Raw genomic sequence first — 23,317 nt, 5'->3', positions numbered from 1 at the left:
TACTTAGAAAAGCAAATGGATTTGTATGTAGCATGAATGGATCTGGAGAAGGCATATGATCGAGTTGATTGAGATGCTCTGTGAAAGGTATTAAGAATATATGGTGTGGGAGGCAAGTTGTAAGAAGCAAAGTTTTTATCGAGGATGTAAGGCATGTGCACGTGTAGGAAGAGAGGAAAGTGATTGGTTCTCAGTGAATGTAGGTTTGTGGCAGGGGTGTGTGATGTCTCCACGGTTGTTTGTTTATGGACGGGGTTGTTAGGGAGGTGAATGCAAGAGTTTTGAAAAGAGGGGCAAGTGTGAAGTCTGTTGTGGATGAGAGAGCTTGGGAAGTGAGTCAGTTGTTGTTCGCTGATGATACAGCGCTGGTGGCTGATTCGTGTGAGAAACTGCAGAAGCTGGTGACTGAGTTTGGTAAAGTGTGTGAAAGAAGAAAGCTGAGAGTAAATGTGAATAAGAGCAAGGTTCTTAGGTACAGTAGGGTTGAGGAACAAGTCAACTGGGAGGTAAGTTTGAATGGGGAAAAACTGGAGGACGTGAAGTGTTTTAGATATCTGGGAGTGGATTTGGCAGCGGATGGAACCATGGAAGCGGAAGTGAATCATAGGGTGGGGGAGGGGGTGAAAATTCTGGGAGCGTTGAAGAATGTGTGGAAGTCGAGGATATTATCTGGGAAAGCAAAAATGGGTATGTTTGAAGGAATAGTGGTTCCAACAATGTTATATGGTTGCGAGGTGTGAGCTATGGATAGAGTTGTGCAGAGGAGGGTGGATGTGCTGGAAATGAGATGTTTGAGGACAATATGTGGTGTGAGGTGGTTTGATAGAGTAAGTAATAATAGGGTAAGAGAGATGTGTGGTAATAAAAAGAGTGTGGTTGAGAGAGCAGAAGAGGGTATTTTGAAATGGTTTGGTCACATGGAAAAAATGAGTGAGGAAAGATTGACAAAGAGGATATATGTGTCAGAAGTGGAAGGAACGAGGAGAAGTGGGAGACCAAATTGGAGGTGAAAAGATGGAGTGAAAAAGATTCTGAGTGATCGGGGTCTGAACATGTAGGAGGGTGAAGGGTGTACAAGGAATAGAGTGAATTGGAACGATGTGGTATACCAGGGCCGATGTGTTGTCAATGGATTGAACCAGGGCATGTGAAGCATCTGTGGTAAACCATGGAAAGTTCTGTGGGGCCTGGATGTGGAAAGGGAGCTGTGGTTTCAGTGCATTATTACATGACAGCTAGAGACTGAGTGTGAACGAATGAGGCCCTTGTTGTCTTTTCCTAGCACTATCCCGCACACATGAGGGGGGGTGTTTTTATTCCATGTGTGGCGGGGTGGTGATGGGAATGAAAAAAGGCAGTATGAATTATGTACATGGGTATATATGTATATGTCTGTGTGGGTATATATATGTATACACCGAGATGTATAGGTATGTATATTTGTGGGTGTGGACGTGTATGTATATACATGTGTATGTGGGTGGGTTGGGCCATTCTTTCATCTGTTTCCTTGCGCTACCTCGCTAACGCAGGAGACAGCGACAAAGCAAAATAAATACATATAAATATATATATAATTTTTCTATACCTAATCACTGTCTCCCGCGATAGCAAGGTAGTACAAGGAAACAGACAAAAGAATGGCTCAACCCACCCACATAAACATGTATATACATGACCACCTGCATATGCACATATACATACATATACATTTTTTTTTTTTCTTTCATACTATTCGCCATTTCCCGCGATAGCGAGGTAGCGTTAAGAACAGAGGACTGGGCCTTTGAGGGAATATCCTCACCTGGCCCCCTTCTCTGTTCCTTCTTTTGGAAAATTAAAAAAAAACGAGAGGGGAGGATTTCCAGCCCCCCGCTCCCTTCCCTCTTAGTCGCCTTCTACGACATGCAGGGAATACGTGGGAAGTATTCTTTCTCCCCTATCCCCATGGATATATATATATATATATATATTTATTTTATTTATTTTATTTATATACACATGTATATATTCATACTTGCTGCCTTCATCCATTCCTGTCGCCACCCCGCCAGACATGAAATAGCACCCCTATCCCCTGGTGCAAGTGCTAGGTAGCGCTAGGAAAAGACAACAAAGGTCACATTCGTTCACACTCAGTCTCTAGCTGTAATGTATAATGCACCGAAACCACAGCTCCCTTTCTACATCCAGGCCCCACAAAACTTTCCATGGTTTACCCCAGACACTTCACATGCCCTGGTTCAATCCATTGACAGCACGTCGACCCCAGTATACCACATCGTTCCTATTCCTTGCATGCCTTTCAACCTCCTGTATGATCAGGCCCCAATCACTCAAAATCTTTTCCACTCCAACCTTCCACCTCCAATTTGGTTTCCCACTTTTCCTTGTTCCCTCCACCTCTGACAATATATCTTCTTTGTTAACCTTTCTTCACTCATTCTCTTCATATGTCCAAACTATTTCACCACACCATCTTCTGCTCTCTTAACCACATTCTTTTAAATACCTCACATCTCTCTTACCCTAACATAGCAATCAAACTACCTAACACCGGACATCATCCTTAAACAACTCATTTCCAACACACATACCCTCCACCTTACAACCCTATCTATAGCCCATGCCGCACAACCAAATAATGTTGTTGGAGCTACTATTCCTTCAAACATATACATTTTTGCTTTCTGAGAAAACATTCTTCTTTCCATCCACACATTCTTCATCACTCCTAGAACTTTCATCTCCTCCCCTACCCTGTGACTCACTTCCACTTCCACAGTTCCATTCACAGCAGAGTCCACTCTGAGATATCTAAAATACTTCACTTCCTACAACCTTTCTCCCTTTAAACTTACATCCAAACTGACTTGTCCCTCAACGCTACTGAACCTAATAACCCTGCTCTTATTTATTCATTTATATCTATTTTGCTTTGTCGCTGTCTCCCGTGTTAGCGAGGTAGCGCAAGGAAACAAGAGAAAAGAATGGCCTAACCCATTCACATACACATGCATATACATACACGTCCACACACGCAAATATACATACCTATACATCTCAACGTATACATATATATACACACACACAGACATATACATATATACACATGTACATAATTCATACTGTCTGCCTTTATTTGTCCCCATCGCCACCCCGCCACACATGAAATAACAACCCCCTCCCCCGCATGTGCACGAGGTAGCGCTAGGAAAAGGCAACAAAGGCCATATTCATCCACACTCAGTCTCTAGCTGTCATGTATAATGCACTGAAACTACAGCTCCCTCTCCACATCCAGGCCCCACAGAACTTTCCATGGTTTACCCCAGACGCTTCACATGCCCTGGTTCAATCCACTGACAGCACGTTGACCCCGGTATACCACATCGTTCCAATTCACTCTATTCCATGCACACCTTTCACCCTCCTGCATGTTCAGGCCCCAATCACTCAAAATCTTTTTCACTTCATCTTTTCACCTCCAATTTGGTCTCCCACTTCTCCTCGTTCCCTCCACCTCTGACACATATACCCTCTTGGTCAATCTTTCCTCACTCATTCTCTCCATGTGACCAAACCATTTCAAAACACCCTCTTCTGCTCTCTCAACCACACTCTTTTTATTACCACACATCTCTCTTACCCTTACATTACTTACTCGATCCAACCACCTCACACCACATACTGTCCTTAAACATCTCATTTCCAGCACATTCACCCTCCTCTGCACAAATCTATCTATAGCCCATGCCTCGCAACCATACAACATTGTTGGAACCACTATTCCTTCAAACATACCCATTTTTCCTTTCCCAGATAATGTTCTCAACTTCCACACATTCTTCAACACTCCAAGAATTTTCGCCCCCTCCCCCACCCTATGATTCACTTCCGCTTCCATGGTTCCATCCACTGCCAAATCCACTCCCAGATATCGACAACACTTCACTTCCTCCAGTTTTTCTCCATTCAATCTTACCTCCCAGTTGACTTGTCCCTCAACCCTACTGTACCTAATAACCTTGCTCTTATTCACATTTACTCTCAGCTTTTTTCTTTCACACACTTTACCAAACTCAGTTACCACCTTCTGCAGTTTCTCACACGAATCAGCCATCAGCGCTGTATCATCAGCGAACGACAACTGACTCACTTCCCTAGCTCTCTCATCCACAACAGACTGCATACTTGCCCCTCTTTCCAAAACTCTTGCATTCACCTCCCTAACAACCCCATCCATATACAAATTAAACAACCATGGAGACATCACACACCCCTGCCGCAAACCAACATTCACTGAGAACCAATCACTTTCCTCTCTTCCTACACGTACACAAGCCTTACATCCTCGATAAAAACTTTTCACTGCTTCTAACAACTTGCCCCCCACACCATATATTCTTACCATATATTCTTAATACCTTCCACAGAGCATCTCTATCAACTCTATCATATGCCTTCTCCAGATCCATAAATACTACATACAAATCCACTTGCTTTTCTAAGTATTTCTCACATACATTCTTCAAAGCTCTTATTCACATTTATTCTCAACTATCTACTTTCATACGCTTTTCCAAACTCAGTCACCAACTTCAGCAGTTTTTCATTTGAATCAGTAACCAGTGCTTTATCATCAGTGAACAAAAACTGTCTCACTTCCCAGGCCCTCTCATCCCCAATAGGCTGCATACTCACCCCCCCTCTATCTCTATCTAAAACTCTTGCATTTACCTCCCTAACCACCCCATCCATAAATAAATCAAACAACAATGGAGACATCACACACCCCTGCCACAGACCGACCTTCACTGGGAACCACATGCCTTACATCCTCAATAAAACTTTTCTCTGCTTCTAACACATTACCTCCCACACCATATACTCTTAAGACGTTCCACAAAGCATCTCTATCAACGCTATCATAAGTCTTCCTTAGATCCATTAATGCTACATACAAATTCATTTGTTTTCCCAAATATTTCTCACACATTCTTCAAAACAAACACCTGATCCACACATCCTCTACCACTTCTGAAACCAAACTGCTCCTTCCCAATCTGATGCTCTGAACATGCCTTCACCCTCTCAATTAATACCCTCCCATGCAATTTTCCAGGAATACTCAACAAACTTATGCCTCTGTAGTTTGAACACTCATATATATCCCCTTTACCTTTGTATAATGGCACTATACATGCATTCCACCAATCTTCAGGCACTTCATCATGATCCATACATACATTGATTATCATTAACAACCAATCAACAACACAGTCACTCCCTTTCTTAATAAATTCAAATGCAGTACCAGCCAAACCCACTGCCTTGCCAGCATTCATCTTCTGCAATGCTTCCACCACCTCTGCTCTCTTAACCAAACCATTCTCCCTGACCCTCTCACTTCATACACCACCCCAACCATAACACCCTACATCTGCCACTCTATCATCAAACACATTCAACAAACCTTCAAAATACTCACTCCATCTCATTTCACTCACTTCATCACTACCTTTTATCACTTTTTCCCTTGCCCCTTTCACTGATATTCCCATTTGTTTTCTTGTCTTTCACACATTATTCACCTCCTCCCAAAACAAAATTTTATTCTTCCTTAAGTTTAATGATACTCTCTCACCCGAACTCTCACTTGCCCTTTTTCAACCCTTGCACCTTCCTCTTGACATCCTGCCACTTTCTCTTATACATCCCCCAATCATTTGTGCTCCTTCCTTGTAGTATCATCCAAATGCCTCTCTTTTCTCTTTTACTAACAACTTTACATCTTTATCCCACCACTCACTACCCTTTCTAATCTGCCTATCTCCCACCTTTTTCATGCTATCTTTTGCACATGCCATCACGCCTAAGAAAACTTTTGTATCACTTTTCATTTCATAAAGAAATTATCAGAAGTGTATAGATTTTTCTTTATTGTATTTCAAACTGACAATGAATAATATATTCCTTTGGGGATAAACTTGTCTTCTTATTCAACATTTTAATCTTTGTTAGCTTCCTTGTGTGAAGAAATACTTATATGAAATATTACAGATTTTCAGGAGTGTATATTTCTCTGTATTCTCTGTATTTCATTTAAATATGAGAATCATGTGTCTCTGGCATATATTTAGCACCTTATTCAACCATTTTCTCTATGCTAACTTTCTTTGAAGACATGACTCTTATCAAATTTCAATGTAGTTTGGGGTGGCAATTTAATTGAGGCAATGTATATCTCTTATGATCTTTTTATGTCAGATATGTAAGCTTTTATTGTCATATAATGTGAAAACTGAATATAAAACAAAATTAGCACTTATATTTCTGGGTTCAGGAAGGAAGCCTCTTGAAAATCCCTTGAAATTTACAGTGGCATCAAAAGTTAATAAGCCTCTAGCAAAACTACACCTGTTCAAGAAAAACAGAATAAAATCTATAGCACTGAAATTTTTTTAAACGGATATACAAGGATAGTTAAAAAAAAAAAAAAGAAATGACAAATTCTAAAACAGTACAAGTAAATAATAACTACATAAAAGATAACTACCTGTGTCTCTTTAACAGCACCTGTAAAAGATAACTACCTGTGTCTCTTTAACAGCACCTGCCCTGTTGGTCTTGAAAGAGTGTTTTAATGAGGTTACCACATGAGGGTGGAGTTGGACTTGCTAACTGGTGAGAGGTAACCTTTCTGCTAGGTTCTTGTCTTTGCTTAATGCATACAGCTTGTGCACAATATAAGCTATCTGACCTAACTAGCTACAAAACTCCTAAAGCACAGATTTACTAGTCTATTTCTTCCAACTCCTTTTCCTTTAATATGGGATGGATCAACGCATCCATGTATCTTGCCTAACAATTACTCTTGGAGAACTGGGGCCCCAAGCCATATTCCTAAATGAAAAGAAGACAGGGACACCCAAATCTCTAGTAAACACACCTCCCAGCTAATTTGTTTTTCAAATCTAAATCCTAATTAATAACCATCACATTTCATCATACCTTGATAATTTCCCTCTCTTTCCCTACTGAATTTCCTCATTAACTGCAATATGTTGCACTTTAAAATGATACTGTATAAATCAGCCTCCTCTAAACTAGCACTTTTAAAAAATAACATCACTACTTTCTTTTCATCCCAACATTACATCTATAACCATCTTTCATACTAGTTTAGACACATGAATTTATTTACCAAAAATTCTTACCACTTGCAAGAAGCAAAATTTCTTTTCTGTTCTATTCATTCTATCATCCTAACTCCATTCCTATCTACACAGGGTAGATCAAATGTATACAACCACACATCAATTTTTCAGAACTGGAGTTTCAATCCTTCAGGATGGTTTAGGGCAGGGATGCCCCAGTTGCCTATGAGAAACAAGCGATTATTTCACCCATAAATAACTGTACTTGTTACAGTACAAGGAAAAAGAAAGCTTGACAAGTACATAACCCTAGAATTACTCCTGGATTTCTTTTACTTTACTACCAAGGTAATGTAAAATGTTTGTATAGCTGCAAGATTTCACACTCACTGATAAGCATCAAACCCATGAATCAAGTAAATTGAATCTATTTAAATGGTATTTCAAGAACACCAAAAAGATAACAACTATATTCATCAGGAACAAAATAAAAACCTTAGGATCAAGAGAGAATTGTGAGTCAAGCATTGTATATGATTTGAATCACAAGTGATATAAGTGAAATATACATTGATCTTGTATTCACTAATCATTTAAAGTTGAAACATTAAAAAATGTTGTTCTTTGTTTAGTTCATTCATTCAGATAAATAGTTTTGATAAGCAGTCTTGCTTCTTATTTCCTATACCTGAAAAAGTGTCTACAGAGACTAAGAACCCATACAAAATCTCTAAACATTAACATTGCATACATAGACTTCAAATTTTCATGTATAATGCAAACCCATCCAGAGAAATCTTACGAGACATCGTAGTAATCCACCAGCCCATAAAAGTGGGGCTTCAGAAGGAGCTTCTGTGCATCTGGATTGATAAATCCAGCAGCGACGGTGACATTAGCTGCAGATCTGGCCACAGTGGGAACAATCACCTGGTCTACGATGTGAAGAACCTGTTAAATGGGCAGCCATTCAATCAAATGTACAGGCAGGAATATATAAATACTCTTTTCTATATCAATGGCTCCAGTCAAAGACGTGGTCAAAGACATAAGTCTCCAATGAGTCGAGGGCTCGAATAATAATGATTAATAATAATAATGATTCCCGCCATCCTGCACCAATCTTTATTGATCAAGCATGTCTGCTATGTCTGGGTGTAATCATTTCAAGGGAGAGTATTTAAGGGGAGTCACATGGCGGGGGTTGACCTGGATGTGTCTAACATTTTTTTTCGTGTTTTGTCAATTCCCTCATAATGATTTGGTTAATGCTAAGATGGGCTTTAAAATTGCCTGGGGACAAATGAAAGTTCTTAGTGTTAGCAATTAAGATGGATTCAATTTTGTTACACATGGCTTAATCAGCAGAGGGGCAGCAGAGAGGTATAAATTAACGGCATTTGCAAGATCTATGGGGTGATTATTTTTATGACAAAGTTTAGCGATCACATTTTTGTGGTCATCCCTGTGCAATGAATGTTGGTGCCAATAACACCTGTATAGAAAAATTACATGTTAAATAAGAATTGTATGAACTCTTACTGAAGTGCAATTTCACCTTCATACCATCATCACAGACAAGTGTGATCATCAAACCTATATATACATGTAAGTATACATATATCTATATATTGGAAAGGATCACAATTTTGCGTGTGATCAAGATATTCCTATGAGTCTACGGGGAAATTGAAACACGATAAGTTCCCAGGTGTACTTTCGTGTAATAATCACATCATGAGGGGAGACACGAGAGAGAAATATAAGTCAGTTGATATACATCGAAGAGACGAAGCTAGGATGCCATTTGGTAAACGCGATTGTCCAAGACATACAATCGCATGTTTACCAAATGTCATCCTAGCCTCGTCTCTTCGATGTATATCAATTGACATATATCTCTCTCTTGTGTCTCCCCTGATGATGTGATTATTTCACGAAAGTGCACTTGGGAACTTATCGTGTTTCATTTTCCGCATGGACTCATAGGAATATCTATATATGTATGTATATATACATGCATGTATGTATGCATTATTATCATAATTATCATTATCATCGCTATTATAATTATTATTACTGTCTTATAGCCCTAAGACCTTTTTCATGGTGCCTCTGCAGCTACTATACTATACTCCAGAAAGAAGCAGAGAATACAAAGGAATTCAAAAAGCAAAAGGCCACTGAATTCTTTCATGGCTGTTTGTAACAGAGGAGATCAGAAACTTAGATTAGTGTGGTAAGAGAAGAGAGGCGTACAGGTATTTCAAAGAGAAAGACCTGCTAAACTGTTTTGTGACTAATAATGCACATACAATTTTAGCTGTGGACATGATGCAAAATATTTATCAAGTCTATTCTAAAATGTATCTATAGTACTGCTTTCAACAACTCTATAAGGTAAATCATTCAATGTATTAACAATCCTGTTGAATAAAAAGTACTTCATCTCCAGTGAAGTATAACACTAGCCTACACATTTGTATCTATTACTACCAATGAAATCGGATGAATTATGCCTTAAGTAACTTGATATACCAAGATAATCAAATCCTAAATGCTTGTATGAGATTACCTCTTAATTTTTCCTTTTCTAGGCTAAAAAGATTTTGAAGTTGATAATTCAGCTCTCAGTTTCTCGGTCTAGAAATCACCTTAGTTCAGCAGCTGTCGGCATCTTTTTCAAGTAGGGTGACCAAAACTGAACATAATACATCCAGTCCACGCTTTATGCAGGATCACTATGTGCAATTTCCCTAGTATATAGGGAACCTACTTCTACCAGTCCCTATTTTTACGTGGGAAAATTTGCTATTATACCTATATGTGTGTGTGTGTGTGTGTGTGTGTGGTAGAAAGTGCGCCAAACCTTCAGTGGAGGTTGGCAGGTGGAGTACGCATGGGTCAGGGTGGAAAAGTTGGCAGGTGGAGTAAGCATGGGTCCAGGGTGGAGAGACAAGTTTCCACTTACGGGTCGGTCTCACAGTTACAACTGTGTGGATCAGTGCTATTTGTGTAATTTGGTTATACCTGCTAATGTGATTTTCCTGTAACCCACTGTGTTTGTTTATATGGCATCCAAATGTCCAGCAACATCTACCCCAGAACCCACAGTTATATGGAAGAGAACCTCTCTGACTTATAAGTTAAGCCAGAAATATCATAAAACACTGAAGCTGGTGAAGGAGCATCAGCACTTGAGTGTGCTTACAACGTGGGTGAATTTACATTCTGCAAAATAAAAGAAAATTGTAGAGAAAATCTGAAGTTATGTGGTTCATTCTACTCCACTAATTACCAAGGTAACGACAAGGTTTAGAAACCTACTAATGGAAAAGGATGAAATGCTCTCGTTATATTATAGAGCATGAAACGAAGAAAAGCAGTTTTAGCAACCATCAGCACAGTTCCAAAGCTCTTAAGATTTATCAGTGTTTACGTAATGAAGATAAAGTAGCAGAGACAGCCATTTCAAGCAAGTAAAAGAGGGCTAGATAAGCTTACTCAATGTCAGAAGCTACACAGCATGAAGGTAATGGAAGAATATGCCAATATTAACCATAAAGCTGCTGAACACATCCCACTTTTCTCTGTTTGTTTACTGGTTACCTATACACAGTTACTCTTTCCAAGAGGTTTTTGCAGAACATGATCCCAGCATAAAGCAAGGGATGGGGTCTTCAAGATGGAGGTACACTAATGGGCTGAAAAGAGTAAAGATGATTTTCCTAAACTTAAATTCAAAAGCCTTACCTATGAGTTCAAGAATTTTGTTTTCTCTTTTTACTGCTGTGCAATGCTTGTTAGGCTTTTGATTAGAGATTATTATCCCCAAGTATTTATCCACATATACGTTTTGTGGAACAACAAAATTCATACTGTAGCTAACCTCATCTTTACTGGAATTCATACTGTAGCTAACCTCATTTTTACTAGAATTCATACAGTGGCTAGCCTTCTCATTTTTACTATGTTAAACTGTGGACTTATCAAACTCATTTCTTATCTATGAGCCCAGTCCAACAGTTCGAAGCTGTAGACATTTCACTCCAATTGTAGATTTACTTTCCAGCTTAGCATCATTGGAGAACTTTGGTATCTTACAAAGCAGCACTTTATCAAATATCATTAATAAATATGTAGGAGAAAGAAAACCAGTCCCAAGGCTGATCCCTATGGCACAACATGTGTTTTATTCTATATTCATATAATATATTTTGTTGCTGTCTCCCACGTTAGCAAGGTAGCACAAGGAAACAGACGAAAGAATTGCCTAACCCACCCACATACACGTGTATATACATAAATGCCCACATATGCACATATACATATCTATATAATTCAACGTATACATATATACATACACAGACATATACATATATACACATGTACATATTCACACATGCTACCTTCATCCATTCCCGCCACACATGAAATGGCACCCCCCTCCCCCTTCGTGCGAGGTAGTGCTAGGAAAAGACAACAAATGCCACATTCGTTCATACTCAGTCTCTAACTGTCATGTGTAATGCACCAAAACACAGCTCCCTTTCCACATCTAGGCCCCACTAAACTTTCCATGGTTTACCCCAGACACTTCACATGCCCTGGTTCAGTCCAATGACAGCAAATTGAGCCAAGTATACCACATCGTTCCAATTCACTCAATTCCTTGCAGCCTTTCACCTTCCTGTATGTTCAGGTCCCGATCACTCAAAATCATTTTCACTCCATCCTTCCACCTCCAATTTGGTCTCCCACTTCTCCTCGTTCCCTCCAACTCTGACACATATATCCTTTATGTCAATCTTTCCTCACTCATTCTCTCCATGTGACCAAACCATTTCAGTACACCCTCTTCTGCTCTCTTAACCACCCCTCATCTCTCTTACCCTCTCATTACTTACTCGATCAAACCACCTCACACCAAATATTGTCCTTAAACATCTCATTTCCAACACATCCACCCTCCTCTGCACAACCCTATCTATAGCCCATGCCTCCTAACCATACAACATTGTTGGAACCACTAATTCTTCAAACATACCCATTTTTGCTCTCTGAGATAACGTTCTCGACTTCCACACATTCTTCAACGCTCTCAGAACCTTCGCCCCCTCCTACACCCCTCTGACTCGCTTCCGCTTCCACAGTTTCATTCGCTGCCAAATCTATTCCCAGATACCTAGAACACTTCACTTCCTTCAGTTTTTCTTCATTCAAACTTACCTCCCAGTTGATTTGTCCCTTAACCCTACTGTGCCTAATAACCTTGCTCTTATTCACAGTTACTCTCAGCTTTCTTCTTTCACACACTTTACCAAACTCAGTCACCAACTTCAGCAGTTTCTCACCTGAATCAGCCACCAGTGCTGTATCATCAGCAAACAACAACTGACTCACTTCCCAAGCCCTCTCATCTACAACAGACTGCATACTTGCCCCTCTCTCCAGACCTCTTGCATTCACCTCCCTAACCATCTCATCCATGAACAAATTAAACAACCGTAGAGACATCATGCACCCCTGCCACAAAACGACATTCACTGGGAACCAATCGCTTTCCTCTCTTGCTTCTCGTACACGTCTTACATCCTTGATAAAAACTTTTCACTGTTTCTAGCAACTTACCTACCACACCATACACTCTTAATACCTTCCACAGAGCATCTCTATCAACTCTATTATATGCCTTCTCCAGATCCATAAATACTACATACAAATCCATGTGTTATGTCTAACAAAACTGAGGCTTGACCATTAATCACTATTATTTAGTTCCAGCCACTCGATAAATTTCCTAACCAATGGAGTATAACCCCTTCTGTCCAAGTAAATCAACTCTTGGCAGTAACTTTTGATGTGGAACTTTATCAAATGCTTTTTGAAAATCTATATAGATGACAATAACTGCTTTACTTTCATTATGAATGTTGATTACAACATAAAAGAAATCAAGCTAATTTGTCACACATGAGCAACTTCATCAAAAACCTTGCTGAGAATCACTTATTAAGTGATTGAATAGTTTATAAAATTATGATGGTCTCCATAAGTTTCCCAACCACATAAATTCAGCTTATTGGATGACAATGCACAGTAGGTGAATCATTAGCGTCTTTAAATATTGTTATTCCCTTGGCAAACTTTCATTCTTCTGAAACCTTTCCCTGCAGTAAGTGACACTGAAAAGGTCAGTCAAAGGCTTAACTATCTCATTTTTTCTCCTTTTTCATTGTCCTTAGATGAAACTTATCATGGCCTGCTGTTTCACTTACTTCCATTTGTTTACTAATGATAGTATGTGATTGAGTGTAAGAAAGTAAACTCTAGATTGATATGGGTAAAACTGAAAGTGGATGGAGAGAGAGGGGTGATTATTGGTGCATATGCACCTGGTCATGAGAAGAAAGATCATGAGAGGCAAGTGTTTTGGGAGCAATTGAGTGAGTGTATTAGCAGCTTTGATGCATGAGACCGGGTTACAGTGATGGGTGATTTGTATGCAAAGGTAAGTAATGTGGCAATTGAGGGTATAATTGGTGTACATGGGGTGTTTAGTGTTGTAAATGGAAATGGGGAAGAGCTTGTAGATCTGTGTGCTGAAAAAGGAATGGTGACTGGGAATACCTAGTTTAAAAACAGAGATATACATAAGTATACATATGTAAGTAGGGGAGATGACCAGAGAGCATTATTGGATTAAGTGTTAATTGATAAGCTCATGAAAAAGAGACTTTTGGATGTTAATGTGCTGAGAAGGGCAGCTGGAGGGATGTCTGATCATTATCTTGAGGAGGCGAAGGTGAAGATTTGGAGAGGTTTTCAGAAAAGAAGAGAGAATGTTGGGGTGAAGAGAGTGGTGAGAGTAAGTGAGCTGGTAATGGAGATTTATGTGAGGAAGTACCAGGAGAGACTGAGTGCAGAATGGAAGAAGGTGAGGGCAAATGACATAAGGGGAGTGGGGGAGGATTGGGACGTATTTAGGGAAGTGATGATGGCTTGTGCAAAAGATCCTTGTGGTATGAGAAAGGTGGGAGGTGGGCAGATTAGAAAGGGGAGTGAGTGGTGGGATGAAGAAATAATACTGTTAGTGAAAGAGAAGAGAGAAGCATTTGGACGATTTTTGCAGGGAAGTAGTGCAAATGACTGGGAGGTGTATAAAAGGAAGCAGCAGGAGGTCAAGAGAAAGGTGCAACAGGTGAAAATGAGGGAAAATGAGAGTTGGGGCGAGAGAGTATCATTAAAATCTAGAGAGAATAAAAAGATAATTTGGAAGGAGGTAAATAAAGTGCGTAAGACAAGAGAACAAATGGGATCATCGGTGAAGGGGTAAAAAAGGAGGTAATAACAAATAGTGGTGAAGTGAGAAGGAGATGGAGTGAGTATTTTGAAGGTCTGTTGAATGTGTTTGATTATAGAGTGGTAGATATAGGGTGTTTTGGCCGAGGTGGTGTGCGAAGTGAGAGAGTCAGGGAGAATGGTTCGGTAAACAGAGATGAGGTAGTGAAAGCTTTGCGGAAGATGAAAGCCAGCAAGGCGGTAGGTTTGGATGGTATTGCATTTGATTGGTGGTAAGGATATTCAGTGTATGTATGGTTCATGGTGATTACAGAGGTATAAGTTTGTTGAGTATTCCTGGGAAATTATATGAGAGAGTATTGATTGAGAGGGTAAAGGCATGTACAGAGCATCAGATTGGGGAAGAGCACTGTGGTTTCAGAAGTGGTAGAGGATGAGTGGATCAGGGGTTTGCTTTGAAGAATGTATGTGAGAAACACTTATAAAAACAGATGGATTTGTATGTGGCATTTATGGATCTGCAGAAGGCATATGATAGGGTTGATAGAGATGCTTTTTGGAAAGTATTAAGAGCATATGGTGTGGGAGGTAAGTTGTTAGAAGTAGTGAAAAGTTTTTATGAAGGATGTGTACGAGTAGGAAGAGAGGAGAGTGATTGGTTCCCTGTGAATGTCAGTTTGCAGCAGGGATGCTTGGTGTCTCCATGGTTGTTTAATTTGTTTATGGGTTGGTTGGTTAGGGAGGTGAATGCAAGTTTTGGAGAGAGGGCCAAGTATGCAGTCTGTTGTGGATAGCATGGGAAGTGAGTCAGTTGTTGTTCGCTGATGATACAGCACTGGTGGCTGATTCGAGTGAGAAACTGCATTAACTGGTGACTGAGTTTGGTAGAGTGTGTCAAAGAAGAAAGCTGTGAGTCGAAGTGAATAAGAGCAAAGTTATTAGGTTCATTAGAGTTGAGGGACAAGTAAATTGGGATGTAAGTTTGAATGGAGAAAAAATTGGAGGAAGTGAAGTGCTTTAGATATCTAGGAGTGACTTAGCAGCCAATGAAACCATGGAAATAGAAGCGAGTCACAGGGTGGGGGAGGGGGGTGAAAATCCTGGGAGTCTTGAAGAATGTGTGGAAGTCGAGAACATTATCTCGGAAAGCAAAAATGGGTATGTTTGAAGGAATAGTGGTTCCAACAATTTTGTATGGTTGCGAGGCGTGGGCTATGGATAGAGTTGTGCGCAGGAGAGTGGATGTGCTGGAAATGAGATGTTTGAGGACAATGTGTGGTGTGAGTTGGTTTGATCGAGTAAGTAACGTAAGGTAAGAGAGATGTGTGGAAATAAAAAGAGCGTGGTTGAAAGAGCAGAAGAGGGTGTTTTGAAATGGTTTGGGCACATGGAGAGAATGAGTGTGGAAAGATTGACCAAGAGGATATATGTGTCGGAGGTGGAGGGAACGAGGAGAAGTGGGAGACCAAATTGGAGGTGGAAAGATGGAGTGAAAAAGATTTTGTGTGATCGGGGCCTGAACATGCAGGAGGGTGAAAGGAGGGCAAGGAATAGAGTGAATTGGATCGATGTGGTATACCGGGGTTGATGAGCTGTCAGTGGATTGAATCAGGGCATTTGAAGCGTCTGGGGTAAGCAATGGAAAGCTGTGTAGGTATGTATATTTGCGTGTGTGGACGTGTATGTATATACATGTGTATGGGGGTGGGTTGGGCCATTTCTTTCGTCTGTTTCCTTGCGCTACCTCGCAAACGCAGGAGACAGCAACAAAGCAAAAAAAAAAAGAAAAAAAAAATATATGTATATGTCTATGTATGTATATGTTGAAATGTACGGGTATGTATATGTGCGTGTGTAGGCGTTTATGTATATACATGTGTATGTAGGTGGGTTGGGCCATTCTTTTGTCTGTTTCCTTGCGCTACCTTGCTAACGCGGGAGACGGCAACAAAGTATAATAATTAGGAAAAATAATAGGATATATATATATGTGTTGAAATGTATAGATATGTATATGTACTGTCCTCAAACATTTCATTTCACACACATCCACTCTCCTTCGCACAATCCTATCTATTGCCCATGCCTTGCAGCTATATAACATTGTTGGAACCACATTCCCTTCAAACATCCCATTTTTGCTCTCTAAGGTAACGCTCTCGCCTTCCACACATTCTTCAACGCTCCCAGAACCTTTGTCCCCTCTCCCACCCTGTAACTCACTTCCTCTTCCATGGTTCCATCCGCTGCTAAATCCACTCCCAGATATGTAAAACACTTCACTTCCTCCAGTATTTCTCCATTCAAACTTATCTCCCAATCAACTTTTCTCAGCTTTCTTCTTTCACACACTTTACCAAACTCAGTCACCAACTAATGCAGTTTCTCACCCGAATCAGCCACCAGCACTGTATCATCAGCGAACAACTGACTCACTTCCCAAGCCCTCTCATCCACAACAGACTACATACTTGACTATCTCTCCAAAACTTTTGCATTCATCTCCCTAACCATCCCGTACCTAAACAAATCAAACAACCTTGGAGACATCATGCACCCCTGCCACAAACTGACATTCACTGGGAACCACTCACTTTCCTCTCTTCCCACTGGTACACATGCTTTACATCCTTGGTAAAAACTTTTGACTGCTTCTAGCAACTTTTCTCCCACACCATCTACTCTTAAACCTTACACAAATCATCTCTATTAACCCTATCATATGCCTTCTCCAGATCCATAAATGCTACACACAAATCTAATTGTATTTCTAAGTATTTCTCACATACATTTTTGAAAGCAAACCCTGATCCACACATCCTCTACCATTTCTGAAAGCACACTGCTCTTCCCCAATCTGATGCTCTATACATGCCTTTACCCTCTCAATCAATACCTTCCTATATAATTTTCCAGGAATACTTATCACACGTATGCCTCTGTAATCTGAGAACACCATCATCCCCTTTGCCTTTGTACAATGGCACTATGCATGCATTCCGCCAATCCTCAGGCACTTGACCATGATCCATACATACAGTGAATATCTTACCAACCAATCAACAACACAGTCACCCCCTTTTTTTAATAAATTCCACTGCAATACCATCCAAACCTGCCGCCTTGCCGGATTTCATCTTCCACAAAGCTTTCACTACCTCTTCTCTGTTTACCAAACCATTCTCCCTTACCCTCTCACTTCGCACACTACCTTGCCCAAATCGCCCCATATCTGCCACTCTATCATCAAACACATTTAACAAACCTTCAAAATACTCACTCCATCTCCTTCTCACTTCAGCACTACTTGTTATTACCTTCCCATTAGCCCCCTTCACCGATGTTCCCATCTGTTCTCTTGTCTTACGCACTTTATTTACCTCCTTCCAAAACATCTCTTTATTTTCTCTGAAATTTATTGACACTCTCTCACCCCAACTCTCATTTGCCCTCTTTTTCAACTCTTGCACCTTTCTCTTGACCTCCTGCTGCTTTCTTTTATAATCTCCCAGTCATTTGCACTATTTTGCTGCAAAAATTGTCCAAACGCCTCTTGCTTCTCTTTCACTAACAATCTTACTTTATCCCACCACTCACTACCCTTTCTAATCTGCCCACCTCAAACCTTTCTCATGCCACACGTATCTTTTGCCCAAACCATCACTGCTTCCCTAAATACATCCCATTCCTCGGTCACTTCCCTTATGTACTTTGCTCTCACCTTTTGCCATTCTACACTCAATCTCTCCTAGTACTTCCTCATACAAGTCTCCTTTCCAAGCTCACTTACTCTCACCATTCTCCTCTTCCCAACATTCTCTCTTCTTTTCTGAAAACCTCTACAAATCTTCGCCTTCACCTCCACAAGATAGTGATCAGACATCTCTCCAGCTACCAATCTCACCACATTAAACATCCAAATGTCTCTCTTTTACACACCTATCAATTAACACGTAATCCAATTCCGCCCTCTGGCCATCTCTCCTACTCACATATACTTATGTATATCTCTCTTTTTAAGCCAGGTCTTAACCATTTCCATTTACAACAGTGAACACCCCATGTGCACCAATCATACCCCCAACTGCTACATTACTCACCTTTGCATACAAATCACCAATCACTATAACCCAGTCTCATGCATGAAAGCTGCTAACACACTCGCTAAACTTCTCCTAAAACACTTGCCTCTCATGATCTTTCTTCTTATGACCAAGTGCATAGGCACCAATAATCACCCATTTCTCTACATCCAGTTTCAGTTTTACCCATATCAATCTAGAATCAACTTTCTTACACTCTATCACATACTCCCACAACTGTTTCAGGAGGAGTGCTACTCCCTCCTTTGCTCTTATCCTCTCACCAACCAGTGACTTTACTCCAAAGACATTCCCAAACCACTCTCTTCCTTTACTCTTGAGATTTATTTTTCACTCAGAGCCAAAACATCCAGGTTCTTTTCCTCAAACATACTACCTATCTCTCCTTTTTTCTCATCTTGGTTACATCCACACACATTTAGACACCCCTATCCGAGCCTTCAAGGAATATTTCATGGAATCAACAGGAGTTTCCTTACCTGTCTTAGCTGATTTTCCCCTTGAGCTATGTAATTGGCATCAATAATCTTGGCATTATTGATGAAGTAGTTATAATCTTCCCAGCCCTTAATAGCAGGATTTCCAGAAGGAAGACGAGTCACATAAACTTGAGGGTTGCCAGGCAAATCAGTATTGAGTTCATCTGGCATCTCCTTGACCAAGTAGGGTAGATTTACTGAAATGCAAATTTAAAGAAAATAGGCATGAGCAAAAGACTCAAGAGTGAAGAGAGATATGAAAGGATCTCATTAATATATAAACTTTTCCTTATAAAATTTAAATTCATTAAAATTTTCATTTCAAAGATACACTGGGATTGTAGGAATTTATCACTGAAGTCATGATATATATATATATATATATATATATATATATATATATATATATATATATATATATATGTGTACGTGTAGGAAGAGAGGAAAGTGATTGGTTCTCAGTGAATGTAGGTTTGCAGCAGGGGTGTGTAATGTCTCCATGGTTGTTTAATTTGTTTATGGATGGGGTTGTTAGGGAGGTGAATGCAAGAGTTTTGGAAAGAGGGGCAAGTATGAAGTCTGTTGGGGATGAGAGAGCTTGGGAAGTGAGTCAGTTGTTGTTCGCTGATGATACAGCGCTGGTGGCTGATTCATGTGAGAAACTGCAGAAGCTGGTGACTGAGTTTGGTTAAGTGTGTGAAAGAAGAAAGTTAAGAGTAAATGTGAATAAGAGCAAGGTTATTAGGTACAGTAGGGTTGAGGGTCAAGTCAATTGGGAGGTGAGTTTGAATGGAGAAAAACTGGAGGAAGTGAAGTGTTTTAGATATCTGGGAGTGGATCTGGCAGCGGATGGAACCATGGAAGCGGAAGTGGATCATAGGGTGGGGGAGGGGCGAAAATTCTGGGAGCCTTGAAGAATGTGTGGAAGTCGAGAACATTATCTCGGAAAGCAAAAATGGGTATGTTTGAAGGAATAGTGGTTACAACAATGCTGTATGGTTGCGAGGCGTGGGCTATGGATAGAGTTGTGCGCAGGAGGATGGATGTGCTGGAAATGAGATGTTTGAGGACAATGTGTGGTGTGAGGTGGTTTGATCAAGTGAGTAACGTAAGGGTAAGAGAGATGTGTGGAAATAAAAAGAGCGTGGTTGAGAGAGCAGAAGAGGGTGTTTTGAAGTGGTTTGGGCACATGGAGAGAATGAGTGAGGAAAGATTGACCAAGAGGATATATGTGTCGGAGGTGGACGGAACGAGGAGAAGAGGGAGACCAAATTGGAGGTGGAAAGATGGAGTGAAAAAGATTTTGTGTGATCGGGGCCTGAACATGCAGGAGGGTGAAAGGAGGGCAAGGAATAGAGTGAATTGGAGCGATGTGGTATACCGGGGTTGACGTGCTGTCAGTGGATTGAATCAAGGCATGTGAAGCGTCTGGGGTAAACCATGGAAAGCTGTGTAGGTATGTATATTTGCGTGTGTGGACGTATGTATATACATGTGTATGGGGGGGGGGGTTGGGCCATTTCTTTCGTCTGTTTCCTTGCGCTACCTCGCAAACGCGGGAGACAGCGACAAAGTATAATAAATAAATAAATAAATAAATATATATATATATATATATATATATATATATATATATATATACATATATATACATATATATATATATATATATATATATATATATATATATATATATATATATATATATATATATATATATATTTATATAAAGCGGCCTACGCAAGGTACCCATTTTGTTAACTAGATTTGAGAGGAGAATGAATAACTGTGGACTAACGTCCAAGGCCAGGATTCACACCCATGTTGTGTCTATCCTAAGTGGCCCATGGATTTATAATAATCTGTGACACTAACCACTACAATGATTTTCATATGGCACTTTTTGTGAATATCTCTTTCGTAACGGGTTAATCTATAAAGCTCCACTGTATTTGCTTTTAGAAGGTACATAAAGAACTTCAGTGATGGTGGCCTGGCCATATGTGGTGACAATGCGTATGATCTTAAAAGTATCTTGGCCACCTAAAAAAGGTGTTCAAAATTTTCCAATTGGTGTGTTATTACTTAAATGTTGAAAGCCTTAATGATCTGGGTGGTCGGAAGGTATAAAGCCCACATTGCCAACCAACCAACCATTGTAGCTTTGCAACTTTACTAGAACTTTCTTTTTTTCTTCTGAAAATTGCCGATACACTTGAAAACCTTTTAATCTAAATAGCTTCCTGTTCTGAAGTGATACTGTGAGTGCAACTCCACCGAAGCAAGGTCGTCTTGAAACCAGAGAGTTACTTGGTGTCAAAAGTTTGGTAAACCTTAGCAGTTCTACACCTAAAAAAAAAAAGTTTTGCTGATACATCTTGGAAATCCATTTTTTTCTCGAGTTAACTGATGTCTATCACTTTTCAGGGCATGTTCTAAAAGAGCAAGTTCATAATAACCCAAAATCAAATACTGTGAATTTACATCAAAATTCCCCTGTACCACAGCAAGTTACACCTGGTGACATCAGCCCTTGTTTTTCACTTTCACAATCACTCTTGCTTATTGTTCCACCATTCTTGTTGGGTATATCTTCCTCCAAGTGATATCAATGTCAAAATGAAAGTGGATCACTTGCTGCTTGTCACTGAAATCACCTATAATATAAAGGATGGAACAACACTGAAATCACCTATAATATAAAGGATGGAACAACACTGAAATCACCTATAATATAAAGAATGGAGCAACACTGAAATCACCTATAATATAAAGGATGGAGCAACACTGAAATCACCTATAATATAAAGGATGGAGCAACACTGAAATCACCTATAATAAAGGATGGACAACACTGAAATCACCTATAATAAAGGATGGAACAACACTGAAATCACCTATAATATAAAGAATGGGGCAACTCTAAGAAAAATGAATTTTCAAATTAACCTTCGTTTTAATATCATTATCTATGCAAACCCAACGATACTAACTTCCTCCTACTTTTCATCCTCCTTCTGATCTTAGGAGGTAAGTTTCATTTTCCTTTTGGATCTCAGACTGAACGTCTAATCCTCCCACTTCTCTTCAGACTAATAATTTGTCCTTTCTGTGCTCCTTAGAACCAACACTTCATTCACTCCATGGTCTTAAGGATCAACTTCTCAACTTTCCGGTCATCGGAACACCCTCTCCGTCGCCCCTCTGGTCCGTGGAACCAACTTGCTTCTCTACTATATCTTTTCAACTACCGGCTACAACCAGGGAAATTCTGGTCATCATTATCGACGAAGCAATCATCCGGTCTGCAAACTGGTCCTTATAACCAACTTATTTCCCACTGGCGTTTTTTTTACCACTTTTTCTCCCACTTATCCTTAAAACTAACTTTCTGGAGGCCTAATGTTGGCATTATGTATGTTCTCTCTCTCTCTCTCTCTCTCTCTCTCTCTCTCTCTCTCTAGAAGACTTCTTTACTTAATGCTGCATCCAAATTTCTAAATGCCTGTTTCTTTTTACATTTTGGTCTGCTGAAAATCTCTGAGCACCTATTCGCTTGATTTACGTGAAATTTCCAAGAATGAAGACACGTAAAAATCCTTCTAGATTCTATTTCTTAATGTTTTCGTTTTCTATCTACCTTCCCTATTTTACTGAAGATCATCATGTTAAATGTAACTCATCTTCAACCACATGGCCTAGAAAATTGTACTTAGTGTCATGAAGTGGAGAAAACTCAAAAGTTTTTAACTGTTATTGATACATTCATTCTTGGTGACTCCAGATTTAGAAGATTCCATGGTTCCAAATTCATTAGGAAGTGTCCGATGGTAATTTTGTGAACACAGCTTTCTGTATCCCACTGACCTTGAATGTTGTACTGGTATCAAAGAGCAGATTAGCCTTTACAGTTTATGAGTTCAAGAAAACCCCTTTCTTAACGTTTCCTATTTTGCTGACACATATAACATCTTTTTTGAGTTACTCTACTTCCCTCCCTCTGGGTGATTTCATCGGCTTGGGACAAAAGATTTCTGGGTATGGATCACTTGCTGCCTGCTATTGAAATCATCTAGAGGAGGGGATACAAAAAAAAAAAAATCATATTTATCTTCTCTCAATATGACTGTCATTAGCCAAGCCATCCACACTAAAATCTCCCCAGTAGTCCTTACAACCAGCCTTTCATCCTCCCATTGGCTGGCACTTAGCACCAACTTTTCGTCTTCCCACATAGAGATTAAACTCATCTTCCATTCGCTGATCTTCAGTA

At 39.8% G+C, this 23,317-nt stretch overlaps 1 protein-coding gene across 8 annotated transcripts in view; it reads right to left on the bottom strand.

The window, feature by feature from the left end:
- The window catches only part of Fas1 (fasciclin 1), a 541,608-nt gene that overhangs the window by 271,175 nt on the left and 247,116 nt on the right, over nucleotides 1-23,317 (bottom strand). For all 8 annotated transcript variants that reach the window (XM_071667107.1, XM_071667100.1, XM_071667104.1 and 5 more), the window contains exons 3-4: nucleotides 19,045-19,241; nucleotides 7,963-8,111 (exon numbers count right to left, since the gene is read on the bottom strand). In XM_071667107.1, the coding sequence (XP_071523208.1) occupies nucleotides 7,963-8,111; nucleotides 19,045-19,241 (346 nt within the window). The remainder of the gene's footprint in view (nucleotides 1-7,962; nucleotides 8,112-19,044; nucleotides 19,242-23,317) is intronic.

Source organism: Panulirus ornatus, chromosome 11 (genome assembly GCF_036320965.1).
Source record: "Panulirus ornatus isolate Po-2019 chromosome 11, ASM3632096v1, whole genome shotgun sequence".
Taxonomy (NCBI): Eukaryota; Metazoa; Arthropoda; class Malacostraca; order Decapoda; family Palinuridae; genus Panulirus; species Panulirus ornatus.
The sequence above is the reverse complement of the archived record's forward strand: the minus strand, read 5'-3'. Positions and strand labels throughout refer to the sequence as shown.